Raw genomic sequence first — 14,003 nt, 5'->3', positions numbered from 1 at the left:
AAGTAGTCTCCTTGTTTAATTGCAAAGGCCTGTTGTAAAAAGTAGAGGATTTGAAACTATTAATAAAGGTCATAATAATTCTTTATAATGGAAAGGGTAGGCAACTAAAAGATAAGGCATGCTTTCAGTTCCCCTCACTCTAATTGTTAAAATTTCTTCTATATGAAAGAATACATCACCTTATTTTGTTATGCATGATGGAGTTGTGGAGCTTCAAATACTGACATTGGTTGTAGTACCCAATGTAGAAAAGCTGAGTCTGTTGAATATGGTTTCTATTAAAGAGCAGTAAAATGGAGGGAAAAGCAGATAATGTGCAGGACCTGGCAGTTTAATGATGGTTTGGAAATATGTCTTTGTAAGTTTTCAAGAGCATTGATGTGGGTTCTGGTTTTAACTTTATTTACCACTCTTTTTTGCACACCCATCTCATTTAACTTGCCTCTATGACTTCTAGCATCCAGCTGTGAAAGCAAAACTGTAGCTTGCTTAGAATGGATTCCAGCACCATTCCTTGATCAAGCAAGCAGGGAATGCACTCAATCTCAACTGGTTTGGCAAAGATATCTGATTTTGAAGTTGGGGCCTCTGCATGATTTACTAAAATACCCTTATATTATACTTAACCATGTGACCAATCAGGAGAACTTGTGAGACGTTGATCCTTCACTGACTATTACAGTCAGTCATCTGACAATACTCCTGTTGTCTTTGCAGATTCTGCAGTTTTTAGGTGAACCAGAACATGAAAAGCCTGAAAGGAGATTTGAAATGTAAGTGGTAAAAGAAATTAGTAGATAGTGACTTTATCACAAGCAGGTCTTATGACAGAAGCTAAGAGATCCTACTTTTCCATAAAGGATGCTCTTAAAACCCAGAATGCAGGGCCAGTTTGAGGAACTGTCAGGTTGACTTCCTGATGAAGTATTGTGGGTGATATTTGAATGTGAATGGAAGCTAAAGCTTTTGTTTATGCTCTCCAAAGTCTAATGGTTTTGACCCAGGCTATCTACAATTTCTCCTTCTTTTATATGAACTTGATCTTCTGCAGCAGCTGTATTATTCTGGAACAGTGGCACTTGTAATCACTTGAGCGAATCATTGAAATGTGGGGTTGGAAGGGACCTCAAGTAGTTATGAGATCCAGCCTCCTGCAGTGAGGCAGAACCCTAACCCTAGATCTTCCCTGACAGGTCTTTGTCCAATTTGTTCTTAAAAGCCTTTAATAATGGAGATTCCAGAAACTCCTTTTGAAGCCTATTCCAGAACTTCACTATCATAATTAAGAGCTTCCTCCCACCCCAATATCTCAGCTAAATCTCCTTTGTTGCATATTAAGCCTGTTACTTGTCTGTCCTATCTTTAGTGGACATGGAAAAGAGGTACTTACTGTTCTCTTTATAACAGCATATGTGAAGACTGTTAAAAGGGCTCCTCTGAATTCTCTTTTCCTCAGAACTAGAGAGGCCCATTTTTTAGCCTTTCTTCATAGATCAGTTTCTAAATATTTTAAAAATTTTGTTGTTCTTTCCTGAATTGTCTTCAGTTTGTCCTCATCAGTTTTAAAAACGGGCCCCCCATATTTGGACACAGTTCTCTGGCTAAGGCTTTACCAAAACTAGAACAGAGCGTTACCTCCCATTATTTACATACTCCTGTTAATATACCCCAGAGCATTATCTTTTTTCCAGCTACATCACCCTTGTTGACTCACATTTAATTTGTAATCCACTCAACTTCCAGATCCTTTTCAAAAGCATTTCCACTTTGCCCAGGGGTGGGCAAATACTGGCCTGTGCCCAGTTAGCCCCCATCTATATTTACCTCTGCCTCCATACGTACCAGCGATCGCAGCTACTGTTGGCTGCAGATCACTGTTCCTGGCCAATGGGAGCTGCGGGAAGCAGTGCCCCAGTTCATGCTGCTTCCTGCTGCTCCCACTGGCCGCAACGGTTGTCCGTGGCCAATGGGAGCTGCGATCATCAGTACCTGCAACGGCACAGGTAAATATAGCAGCGGTGGCTTGCCAGGGGCTAACCCTAGCAAACAGTCTTTTTTAAAATTGCCCATCCATTATCTACTCCTTTAGTCCCCATTTTGTATTTGTGAAGTACTTTGCACTTGTCTTTATAGAATTTTATCCTGTTAAATTCAGATCAGTTCTCCAATATGTCGAAGTTGTTTTGAATTTTGATCATGGCCTTCAAAGCATTTGCTACCTCTCTGAAGTGTGTGTCATCTACAGATTTTATAAGAAAGCTGTCCAGTCACCAAGTCATTAGTGAAAATGATTAGTTTTCCCACAGACCCTTGATAACTACGCTTTGAGTAGTCTTTCAACCAGTTATGCACATACTTTATAGAAATGTTATCTTGCCAATATTTTCCTAGTTTGCTTATGAGAATTTTATGTGGGACTGTGGTAAAAGCTGTACTAAAATTGAGATATATCATGTCTACTACTTTCCCCAGACCACTAGGCCAACAACCTTCTCAAAGAATGAAATTATCCTGGTTTGGCATTATTTAGTTCTTAACAAATTCAAGCTGACCATTCCTTATAACTGTATTATTCTCTAGGTGCTTATAAGTTTGTTTAAATTTGGTCCAGTAACTTTCTAGGTATTGAAGTTAGGTTGAGTGATCTATGATTCCTTTCCCCCTTTTAAAAGGTATATATTAGATTGGCTGTCCAGCAATCCTCTGGGACCTCTTTCATAAGATCTTGAAGATAATTTTTAATGATTCTGAGTTTGATTCAGCTAGTTCCTTCAGTACCCTAGGAAAAAATGTAACAGGCTCTGCTTTCTTGAAGACATCTGATTTATCAAAATGTTCTTCAACTAGTTCTTTCCATATTTTGGCTTGCCTTCCTTCCTCCTTGTTTAATATTAATTTTGTTGCATGTTTGGTTACCATTAGCCTGGTTGGTGAATACTGACGTAAAATAGGTATTAAATATAGCAGTCTTTTTTATGTCATCAGTTATTAGCTCTCTTTCCCTCTTGAATAGAATTACTACACTTTCCTTCATCTTTCTTGCCACTAATGTATATGAAGAACCTTTTTTGATTGCCTTTTATGTCCTTTCACTAGATGTGATTTATTTTGTGGCTTAGCCTTTCTGATTTTGTTCCTAAAAACTAGTGCTGGTCTTTTATACTCCTCCATAGCAATTTGTCCATGTTTCCACTTTTTTATTTATTTTTTTTATTTTTCAGGTCATTAAAGAGCTCCTGATAGTCATATTATCCCTTACTATTCTTCCTATCTTTTCTTTGCATAAGGTTAGTGTTCATTTGTGCCTTTAATATTGTCTCCCTGAGAAACCTCCCTCTCTCCTGATCTTTTCCCTTTGGTTTTCTTCCTGTAGAACCTTTTCTACCAGTTCTCAAAAAAGTCTTCTTTTCTTTTTGAAGTTCACTGTCCTTATTCTGTTGCTTTCACTTATTATTTTCCTTAGAATCATGAAATCTATCATATCATATGACCGTTTTCTCTCGAATTATCTCACACCTTAAGATTTGCTACTGAGTCTTCCCTATTGGTCAGAATCAAGCCTACAGTTGCAGTTCCCTTGACTACTATATCTGCTTTCTGAAATACAAAGTTTTGTCTACAGAATATGGGAGAAGGAGCTTTCCCAGTAGTTGTGGGACCTGCTGACAAAAGAGTTTAATTAGAATGAATACAGTCCTTAGCTCCTTCAGAAGAAAATGTAAAATCCACATCTCCGCTCTGGTTTCTTACAGTATCTCAAGAGAAGTGTCAGGGGGCATGGATAAAAAGAATCACAGCTCCATTTAAGTATGTATAATGCTTAGAATGTGAGATGTTTAGACATCAGTCTATGCTGCTACTTGAGCTGTTCCTTGCTAATCATATTTTGATGTAGGTTTCTGGCCTGTTGAGAGGGGCGTACTATGTTGCAGGTAAATCTAATTAATGTAAATGAACGTGCTATAATTCAGATTTTAATGAAAATGTGTGACGTTTCTACAAGAATGATTTTAACTATTTCCTGGATAGCTTTGTTCCATAAACTTCTGTTCATGATCTGTCCATTCAGCGCTAAGCTTCTCCAGTCACAATGAATGCTTGTTGTCTAGCTCAGTATTTCTCAACGAGTGGTACAGGTACCCTTAGGGGAACTTGAGAGAAGTCTGGGAGATACGTCAACACAACTGAAATTTGGAGAAAACTGAATTTTTGTTTTACAGCATTTTATTATTTTTGTACTTTTACACCCAAAAATGTCATTGCCCACCCGGCTATGATTAAGTTGTTTAAACAAATGTATTACAATGGTAGAAAAAAATGTTGTGTGTCTGAAAACTATAGGTACTGGGGGTACTTTATAAAAAATGTTGAGAAACACTGGTCTAGCTTACCTGACATACTAAAGTAGCCCTTCATTCAGCCATGAACAGCTGCTGTCTCTTAAACATTTTATTTCCCAGTGGGAAAATAGGGAAGCAAGTGGATCTTACTAGAATGCAAAACAAGACTTTCCTCTGGATTAGTCAGCAGGATTTCTGAAAGAAAGAATACCTTCTCCTATCACTTGAGATTTAACACTCGACCTCTGTGAAGTTTCCACTTTATAGGAACCCAGCTTCAAGTGCTGCATTTGAGGGCAAGGAGGGGAAGGAGTGTGAATTTCCCATTCTCTCCCACTATGTTAAGATATACGCATTTCTGTGGACTGAAAGGAGTATCTTGTAATGAGAGGTTAAGAGCAAATGAAATGTTAATGTTTAACACTAGGGCTGTCAAAAGATGTAATCACATGCGCCTCCCCTTTGAAACGTCCCCAGCTGACCCTGGGCTCCATGCAGCACTGCCCCTTTGAAGCGCTGGGGCAGCATTTCCAAGGGGCAGCTGGAGTTCCCAGCTGACCTCGGGCCCCACGGCTGCCCTTTAAAACACTGCCACTGGCATTTCAAAGCAGCAGCTGCCGTGGAGCCTAGGGTCAGCTGGGGACTGTTGGGTTCTGGGGATGTGCTTCACGGAGCCCGGGATCAGCTGGGGAGTCCTCAGCTGACCCTGAGTTCCAGGGTTGCCCCTTTGAAATGCGCACGGAGGCGGTGTTTTAAAGGGGCAGCAGCAGCACAGCTAGTGCAAAGACTGTGCACACCCTTAATCACACTTAAGCCCTATTTGTAGGATTTAAGTGTTGCATAGGTTTTGTACTGTCTGACTACACAGGGGTAAATCCTATTCTGTGCAAGAAGGCTCAGATTTTTAAAGGACTTCAGTTGCCTAAAGAGGCAGATACTTCAATGGAAGCACTTTTTAAAACCCATGAAGTGTCTGTCTGCAGCTTTAGGCATTCAAATACCAGCAAAGATTCTGCCCATAATGATTAGGCACAAAAGTTTGGTATTTTACACACCATATCCCTCAGCTGTGATGTCCTGGGAGCACCAATCAAGAAGACAAAAACGTGTATATCTTTTAAAACTAAATAATGAATGGCTGAATTTTCAGAGCATACTAATATAGTTCCTGCTGCTCCCAATGGCTGGGAATGGTGAACTGTAGCCAACAGGAGCTGTAAGCAGCCATACCTGCAGACGCTCAAGTAAATAAAGTGTCTGGTGGTCTGCCAGGGGCTAACCCTGACAAACCATGTCCAGCCCATGAGCCACACATTGCCTATCCCTGTTTTAGAATATTTTCATGAAGGAAATCCTTCAGCCTTCTTTTTTGTATTTTTCAAAGGGCAAAAAATCCTGAGACTCTGGTACTGTTGCCTCTTCAGGGTGGTGAGATGCCTCAAGCCTACTTCAATGAGAGTTTCTAAAGCATCAGGGTTTGAAAGCTGTTTGACATGCAGTGGACTTGTTCCCTTAGTCAGTGGGTAGAGACATGGTCTTTCTGTCTGGGCCACATTTCCCAGTGTTCCATGTGTACATCCTTCTTGTTGATTACAAGCTGAGGAGTACACAGCTGAAACTACACCTTCTTGAGCAATCATTGAGAGTTCCCTCACACCTGGGCGAACATCCACCCTACAGAATCTGTGAGCTCACTTGTATTGTGTGGGCAAACAGCCAGCGTAGTCATTGCACAAATAATGCAGTACTCAAAGAGGTGCCCATCATCAGTCTTGTTTGTCACTCACCTCAGCAGGTCATCCAGACATTTAATTTAATGGAGGTATGAGGAGTGACTTCAAAACAGGTCAGGAGCTAATACTAAAAGCAACCTTGCTCTATTACACCAGGTGATATCAGCTTCAACAATTGGATGTTAAATTTCAGAGAAGTAGCCGAGTTAGTCTGCAAAAGGAAAACTTAAAAAACAAGAAATAGTCTGGTAGCACTTTAAAGACTAACAAAACATGTAGATGGTATGGATGTTACATACGGTTGCCCATGGTTATTCTATTCATTTATGTCTCAAGAGAATTAGGGATGTAATAGTGTAGTTGATTAACTGACGAGCAAAAAGCTTATAGGTTAATGCTACAGACTGCATGCATTTCCCTCCCACCCATTCCTCATCCCCCACCAGTAAATTTTTTAGCAGGCTGACCAGCACCATGGTCTACCCCTGTTGCGGCTTTGCATTTAAAGTGTATTAGCAGCTACGTGGGCAAGCAGCCCAGCTTAGTTCTGGCTCACGCCAGGTATGAGAGCTCAGACCTGCCCCCCGACGGACTGCTGCCTCCCCACACTGCTGCCTCTTTATCAGAGGCAGCAGCACAGGGCAACAGGCAGCCGGTCTGCGAGGGGAGCTGGTTTTTCAGTTGGCTCCCCTCACAGACCAGCTCCCGCCTAGCACCCTGAGGCAGAGGCAGCAGCGCAGAGTGGCAGAGGGCTCCTCGGGAGTGAGGCTGGAGTGCACTGGCTGCCGGCCCTGATCCCAGGGACTATAGAATAGCCAACTGATAAGAATTAATGAGGTTACTTGACTATTCAATTAACTGATATTTAACATCCCTAATGAGAACCAATTACAGAATAGTGGCCTCAATCTGTCTAGGAGCCATAGAAGAGGTTCCATGGGAATGCAAGAGAAGAGGCTTCTAGTCCTGGTACTTTTTATTTTCTGGAGAAGAAAGAAGGTCTTCATCTTATCCAACACAAGAGTAGACTGAACAAATATATATGCTGCTTCAAGTTCAGGATGATAAAGCCTCCATCTTTCCATCTCTTCTGACTAAAGACTGGTTTGTGGTACTCAACTTGTAAGACGTGTTTCCCTATAACCTGCCACTGGAAACACTAGGGTCAATGGGGATAATGATCCACTTGAGAAGACATGATGTTTGCATCTTACTTGGATGATCATGGATCAGAGACAGATTGCAGTCAAGGATGGCAGTGAGCTTGGAATGTGTTTCTTTTCATCTGGCTAAGCCTAGTGAACTGTGAAAATTTTTCCCTCATTGCAGACAATAGAGTTCATAGGCACCCTTGGCCATTGCTGATCAGAAAAAAAAATTCCTACCAGAGGACAGGTTCTAGTCATTCCAAGCATTTATATCACAGTTAATATCAGGATCAACTGCAACAGAACAGACATGCTTCATAGTATTAGGCCACATGTTGGCATCTGTATAAGTGATGCAGTTGCCAGATTTCATTTGTGACCCATTCAGCTCTGGCAAAAGTCAGTCTATTCTCTAGCAAGACATTGGGTAGAGAAGAAAGTTTCAGTCCCACAGTATATCATTTCAAATCTGCCGTGGTAGCTGTAACCACAAACATACACAAAAGGGTGTCCTTTTTACTTCTCCCCAAGAAAGACACTAAGCTCAGAACTGTCAGGGAGAGATTGGGGGCTCATTTTGCACACCTACAAATTCAGAGAATCTGGTTCCCAGATGACAAGGTTGCACATGAATGTCCTAAAGCTCAGCAATCAGATTGGCTTGTATGGTGCTCCTACCAGACATGCAATTTTTCACATACTATGCATTGCACTATAAAGTGGACTTTCATTTCTTGCCTCTTTGCCTGGAGACCATCAAATTCTGAGATGGCAATCAGTGACCAGTCACAATGGTTCTTGCAAAGATCCATCACAGGAGTAGAGATTCCTAGACTTGTCTTTGGTGACAAACATTGGCAAGTGTCAGAACATGTGCTCTGGAGAGGTCAGAGTGCAAGATCATGGTTGGATGCCTTACTGCTGTCTGCTTTACACCTTCTCACCTTCACCACCACATCCTTTTATGGTATGTTAAGATGATCTCCCAGAATTATGGGTTTGTTTAAGACTTAAGACTGAGATTTTCAAAAGTGGCAAGTGAGTTAAGGTACCTTCATTTTTGGGTATGCACATTCAAAATACTTTTTCAGGGGCCTGATTTTCAGAAAACACTTGTAAAATCAGTATCAGTTGAAGTGTCTCAAGCCGAGCAATCAAAAACTGAGGCATGCAAATTCATTAATCACTATTTAAAATTGTTATCGCACTCTCTTTTTTTAACCTTAGAAATTTAGCTCTATGGACAACTGTGGTAGCTGGAGTGTCACATGTAAGATTAGCCTCATTAAGAGTGGATGTGATTTTTATTCAGGCTATTTAAAGCTCTTTATTTTAACACACATTTAACTCAAACACTTGGGAGAAGTGATCTTGTTAAGGATTCAACACCTCCTCCCCTCTAATTAAGGGCTCAGTATGCTCCTGATGCACACATGAGTTTCTGAGAGAGACTGCCAGCAAACAAAGGAAAAAATAACACTTGACATTTCTAATATTTCCAAGATCTTGACTAAATTGATTTTATTTTGGGCTTTTTGCACAGGTGCAGAAACACAGACAAAACTATGCTTGTGATATCATTAGAGACTGGTACATATCCCATTGACATCACCATAGAGTCCACTGACATCAGTTGATTTGGGGCCAGGCCTTGGGTATAGACTTCTTATATCTGTGCAGGTTCTCAGAGCATTCTGAGTCTATGGTGTAGACTTATAGCAACAGTGCAGTGAGACTACACTATGAGCTTGCACATGTGCAGTGACATCAGTGTAACTGTACATCATAGCTAAGGTTTAAACTACAAAATAAAAATGTGGAAGAACTATGAGGCCTTTTTAAATCAGAATACCATCCATATTTTCCTTCCTTGCAGGTTACATTTAAATTCAGATTAGTTGATATGGGATTACAGTGGTTTCAATAAAACTGCTTTGCTTAACTGTCATGACTTTAAAATACTTTATTTTGGAATGTGCTTTCCTTTTACTCTGATCCAGACTACCCTTCATACATCTCACACATATTTTAAGGAAGGAAAAAAGTTTGTTTTTCCTAAAACAAAAAACATATTTATTTAATAATTCAGAAACACAGAATATTATTTTAAGTAATATATTTTACAGGCACTGGAGCATATCTTAAAGTGAATTCTTATCCTGTAGATCAAAGTTTTACAGGGATTTTGATGAGAGAAGTCCTCCAGAGTCATCTGTTGATTACAGCTCATTACAGATGATAGATGATCTAGGGAACTTTAAAATTCCTGTTTGCTTGACCTCCCCCCCCCAAAAAAAAAGTGCAGTCCCTGCCCCTTTTGATTCTGCAAAGCACTGACATTCAGAACCCACTTTTTATAATCATAACCTTAACAGTATATCGTGTAATAGGGGGAGAAATGATAACGTTGACATTCTTTTCTTGTCAACGGTTTGTGAAATTTAAAGTTGTTGTAGCCTTATCTTTTTCTAACAGGATTTCCTTTTCCTTTCTTATAGGCAACGCTCCTTCGTGTACTTAACATGGCATCAAGACTACATCAAAAAGTAAGTTCCTGTGAAAATATCCTTGCATTTAGGTACACATAAAAAGTAACAGCATTACAAAGGAGTTCACATAACATAGTTTGTGTTTTTCCCTAGTGTCCAGCAGCCAGTGTTAAGAATTCAGTTGACAAGATTGATGCTGCATTGTAAATCTCTGTAGCTCTGTCATGGTTGGTAACAGGCATCAGTGGACCTTTCCCCATCACATATCTATCTTCCTCAGAGCATAAACTAATAGGACAGTGCTATACTGTTAGCGTAAATTTAGCTATTTTCTCCTTTTTCATAATTAGTATAGCCTTTATTACAGAATAAATATCTTTATTACAGAATCATTTTGTGACCTTTTGATTGGATTGTGTTTGAGTTGAGAAAAAGTCAGAAGTTTAGGAAGATAGCTGTGTTTATGGGAAAACATAAGAAAACATGGTCACAAAGCAGAAAACTTAAGACCTTTTTATGTGAAAATTTTACCACTTTAAGATCAGTTAGTGAACATCTATTTATTTCATGGAAAGTCTTTCTTTTTATAGCCGGTACGAATTTTGCTAATAACTTTGTTCTTCAAATCACCAAGAAGGCTATCTCTAATGATAGAAATGTAGCCGTGTTAGTCTGGGGTAGCTGAAGCAAAATGCAGGACAATGTAGCACTTTAAAGACTAATAAGATGGTTTATTAGATGATGAGCTTTCGTGGGCCAGACCCACTTCCTCAGATCAAATAGTGGAAGAAAATAGTCACAACCATATATACCAAAGGATGCAATTAAAAAAAATGAACACACATGAAAAGGACAAATCACATTTCAGAACAGGAGGGGGATGCGGGGGGGGGGGGGGGGGGGGGAGGAAGGAAGGTAAGTGTCTGTGAATTGATGATCATCAATTCACAGACACTTACCTTCCTTCCTCCCCCCCCCCCCCCCACATCCCCCTCCTGTTCTGAAATGTGATTTGTCCTTTTCATATGTGTTCATTTTTTTTTAATTGCATCCTTTGGTATATATGGTTGTGGCTATTTTCTTCAACTATTTGATCTGAGGAAGTGGGTCTGGCCCACGAAAGCTCATCATCTAATAAACCATCTTGTTAGTCTTTAAAGTGCTACATTGTCCTGCATTTTGCTTCATCTTTAATGAGTGACTGCAAATAATAAATACTATTTTTGCAATATACTCATTACTTTTGTGGCAGGATTAATATCATACCTCATGGGATGTAACATTTAGTAAAATCAAACTTATATAAGTAATCTTAGTACTGCTGCCAACCTCTAGCATTATAAAAAATGTCAAAATAATGGCAGATTGCTTCAGTCTGATTTACATGGTTTAATGTAATATATTTGGACTAGTAAGTTTGTGTATTTCTATTTTATTTACCCTGCAGTGGAAATATCTTTTTTTTTGTTTAGTGTAAAATCAGTGTATTTTCTAGACCCTTTTAATTAACTTATTATTTTTAATTTTTTTAAAATAGAATAGTTTGATATATGGAGGACTCAGGAACATCTCTTGTATTTTGTTTGATTTTTCTTTCTAAACCACCTTTTAGTTTTTAATGTATTTCTTTAGCATATTTGTGTGTGTATGATTGCCACCTGAAAATACATTTTGTAGCAGGTATTTTTGGGTTAATCACGGAGAAATATTAGATTCATTTTCAAACAACTTGGCGGGGGGGGGGGGCTTTTTAAAAGAATTGCTAGTTCAATCTCATTCACAGCTAGATATGATATACAGTCTGGCAAGCTAAATGAAACTAATAATAATTTATGATCTATTTAACCTTTTCATTTCCCCATTTACTTTCATTAGTTGTTAGATGGGATTCTCTTGATATCTGAGGCAGAATGCTAAAACTAAAACAAATTCAAACTCTCCTGATTTGTTATGATGGGGGGAGGGGATTCTGACTAATACTGTGCGTAGACATAATAGCAGACATAATAAAGTTGTACATTGTAACACATTCTGTTTCATTAGTCAGAAAGATTTATAATTAGGCTTGGAAGGATTAGATTTTTACTGGTTAAATATGAGCAAACATTGATTTCACCATTAACATATTGACAAAAACATAGATGATATACATATTTAGATAGGAAAAATGCTGCTTGAAAATGTTTTAGAATTTCATTTAAGGATATTTTATTTGTATATTTTGATGTGATGTTGATAAATTGTGTTTTAATAGTTTTAAAATTTTAACTTTTTGAATCTGAACATCTGCTTTTTTAAGTAATTGTCTAATCTCTATCCATAATTTCCTGCAATTGTGGAAAATTTAAATTGATAACAATAAAACAATATAAAAATTAACTGAATTATGCCAAGCATATTTATAATGCATAATTAAACCATGTATTAGAGAGACAGAAGACATGAATCTGAAATAGGTGATTTCATGTCCTGTTTATGACCATTTTCATGACCTCTTTAAAAAAAGACAAGACCATGCATGATCTGCTGAACAGTTTTACATGAACCTCTAGTTTGCTGAAACTGAGAATATGGTTTCTGAAACAGACATATATAAAGACGAGTGCTTTCCAAAATCATTGCATTTGCATCACAACTTAACATATAAGCCTTGACACTTCAAGGCCTTATCCAGTGTCCATCATGGGAGCACAAGGCTGCTGGTGTCTAATGCAGGTGTGGGCACAAGTGTAAAGAAGCCCTTGGAGCCCTTGGCATGAGGCTATGAACTGAAAGGAAGTATTTCTCAGGAAGTTGGAGTGTCCTTTATTTTTGAGAGTATGGATCAAAAATATGTAGTCAGAAAATGAGTTTTTCTGAAGAACCTTGGGTTTAAGCAACAGTATGCAAACAAGGAGGTATTTTTCTCCTCTCTATCTTTAGCCCGGCTTCTAGGATTCAGAAACATAGTAGTTACTAGCCATGCAATTGCTATTTTTACAATCAAAATATGAAATGGATTCTTTTGGACTCTGTGCCTTACTCATAATGAGTTCTGTATTTATACTAGCAGTATTCATAGCACTGTAATGAAGGCTCAAAACCGCAATGTTAATATGAATCTTTCTGTATTGTCCCTTGTTAGGGCAGGAATCTAATGTGTTCCCATAATAGGTAATTTATCTGCCATTTTGTTACATATAGTCTGTCTCATATATAGTTTGAGTCTATCTGTATCTTTATCTATAATCTTTAATTGCTTTTGCACAGTTACATTAGGTATTTTTATTTATATTTTATGCTTATGTTATTCAAGTTACAGTTGATTATTGCAATAAAGTCATATTTGTTTATTAACACATTCCTCACTATTTTTTCTTTTTTAGTTTAAATGGGAATGTAGTTAATGGCTTTGCCCATATTGCTTGGATTTGTTTTTTTTTTATTATTACTCTCTAGCTCCTACTCTTCAGGTGTAACTATTTTAGTATTACGAAGAATGATGGATGATGTAGGAAAGTTTCTTTTGAAGCACTTCTGATATTGTGCAATGCACTTGGGGGTCAGCTATGCTTGACTGATGCATGATTTATCCGATGTCCCTGCCACTTTCTGAGATAAAGCTGCTATTTTATCAAAAATGCCAGCAAGTGTGATTTAGAGTTTATACACCTTCTCTTTCAAATAATTGCTCTGATTATTTTCTGGCATGGCAATAAAATGATAAAGGTAATTGCACACAAATGTGAAATAGCACCAAAATACAATAAAATTAACCTGAATTAGCTTGACTTGTCGATGAGAAGTATTTATGAAATGTATTTTTGCAATAAGGGAGACTGATATTATAGCTGGAAGGTGAGTTATTGCCTTAATGTAATACTGTTTGAAATTTAAAAAAAGAGACTGTTACAGTTGAGGGTGATTGTGCTTTTGAAATTAAGTTGAAGTGATTCTTATAATTGGCAGCAATAATGCATTGTGAAGGTAATATCTTTTATTGTGTTATGCCTAGTTACATTATCTCTTATTTAGCTGACTTTGGCTTTTCCGAGAATGCAAGAAACATCAGATTCAGAATTTTGTGGATTAGAACAATAAAAAATTATGAAATATTATCCGATATTTAATTCCTTGTTTTCCTTGTAGATTTATTTTAATTTTTGTTCTCTAATCGAAGAAGCAGTATAGTTAATCTGGTATACCAACACTTGGTAAAATTCTTATCTTTTCTTCTCCTTGCAGATACAATAATGTCATATCTATGTCTATAAGCCTAACTTTACTATATAACAGAGGGTGTACTTAAATATA

General features: G+C 38.1%; 1 protein-coding gene across 8 annotated transcripts in view; it reads left to right on the top strand.

The window, feature by feature from the left end:
- Positions 1-14,003, top strand: part of MGMT (O-6-methylguanine-DNA methyltransferase) — a 325,802-nt gene that overhangs the window by 15,826 nt on the left and 295,973 nt on the right. For 2 of the 8 annotated variants that reach the window (XM_075935253.1, XM_075935254.1), the window contains exons 2-3: positions 718-773; positions 9,720-9,767. In XM_075935253.1, the coding sequence (XP_075791368.1) occupies positions 9,744-9,767 (24 nt within the window). In that variant the 5' untranslated portion in view covers positions 718-773; positions 9,720-9,743. Of the gene's footprint in view, positions 1-717; positions 774-3,752; positions 3,808-3,895; positions 3,933-9,719; positions 9,768-14,003 lie in introns of those variants that run through there. The other 6 variants (XM_075935256.1, XM_075935257.1, XM_075935251.1 and 3 more) reach the window with 5 other exon arrangements.

This window comes from Pelodiscus sinensis, chromosome 8, assembly GCF_049634645.1.
Source record: "Pelodiscus sinensis isolate JC-2024 chromosome 8, ASM4963464v1, whole genome shotgun sequence".
NCBI classification, from domain to species: Eukaryota; Metazoa; Chordata; order Testudines; family Trionychidae; genus Pelodiscus; species Pelodiscus sinensis.
This window is presented reverse-complemented; position numbering and strand designations above follow the sequence as displayed.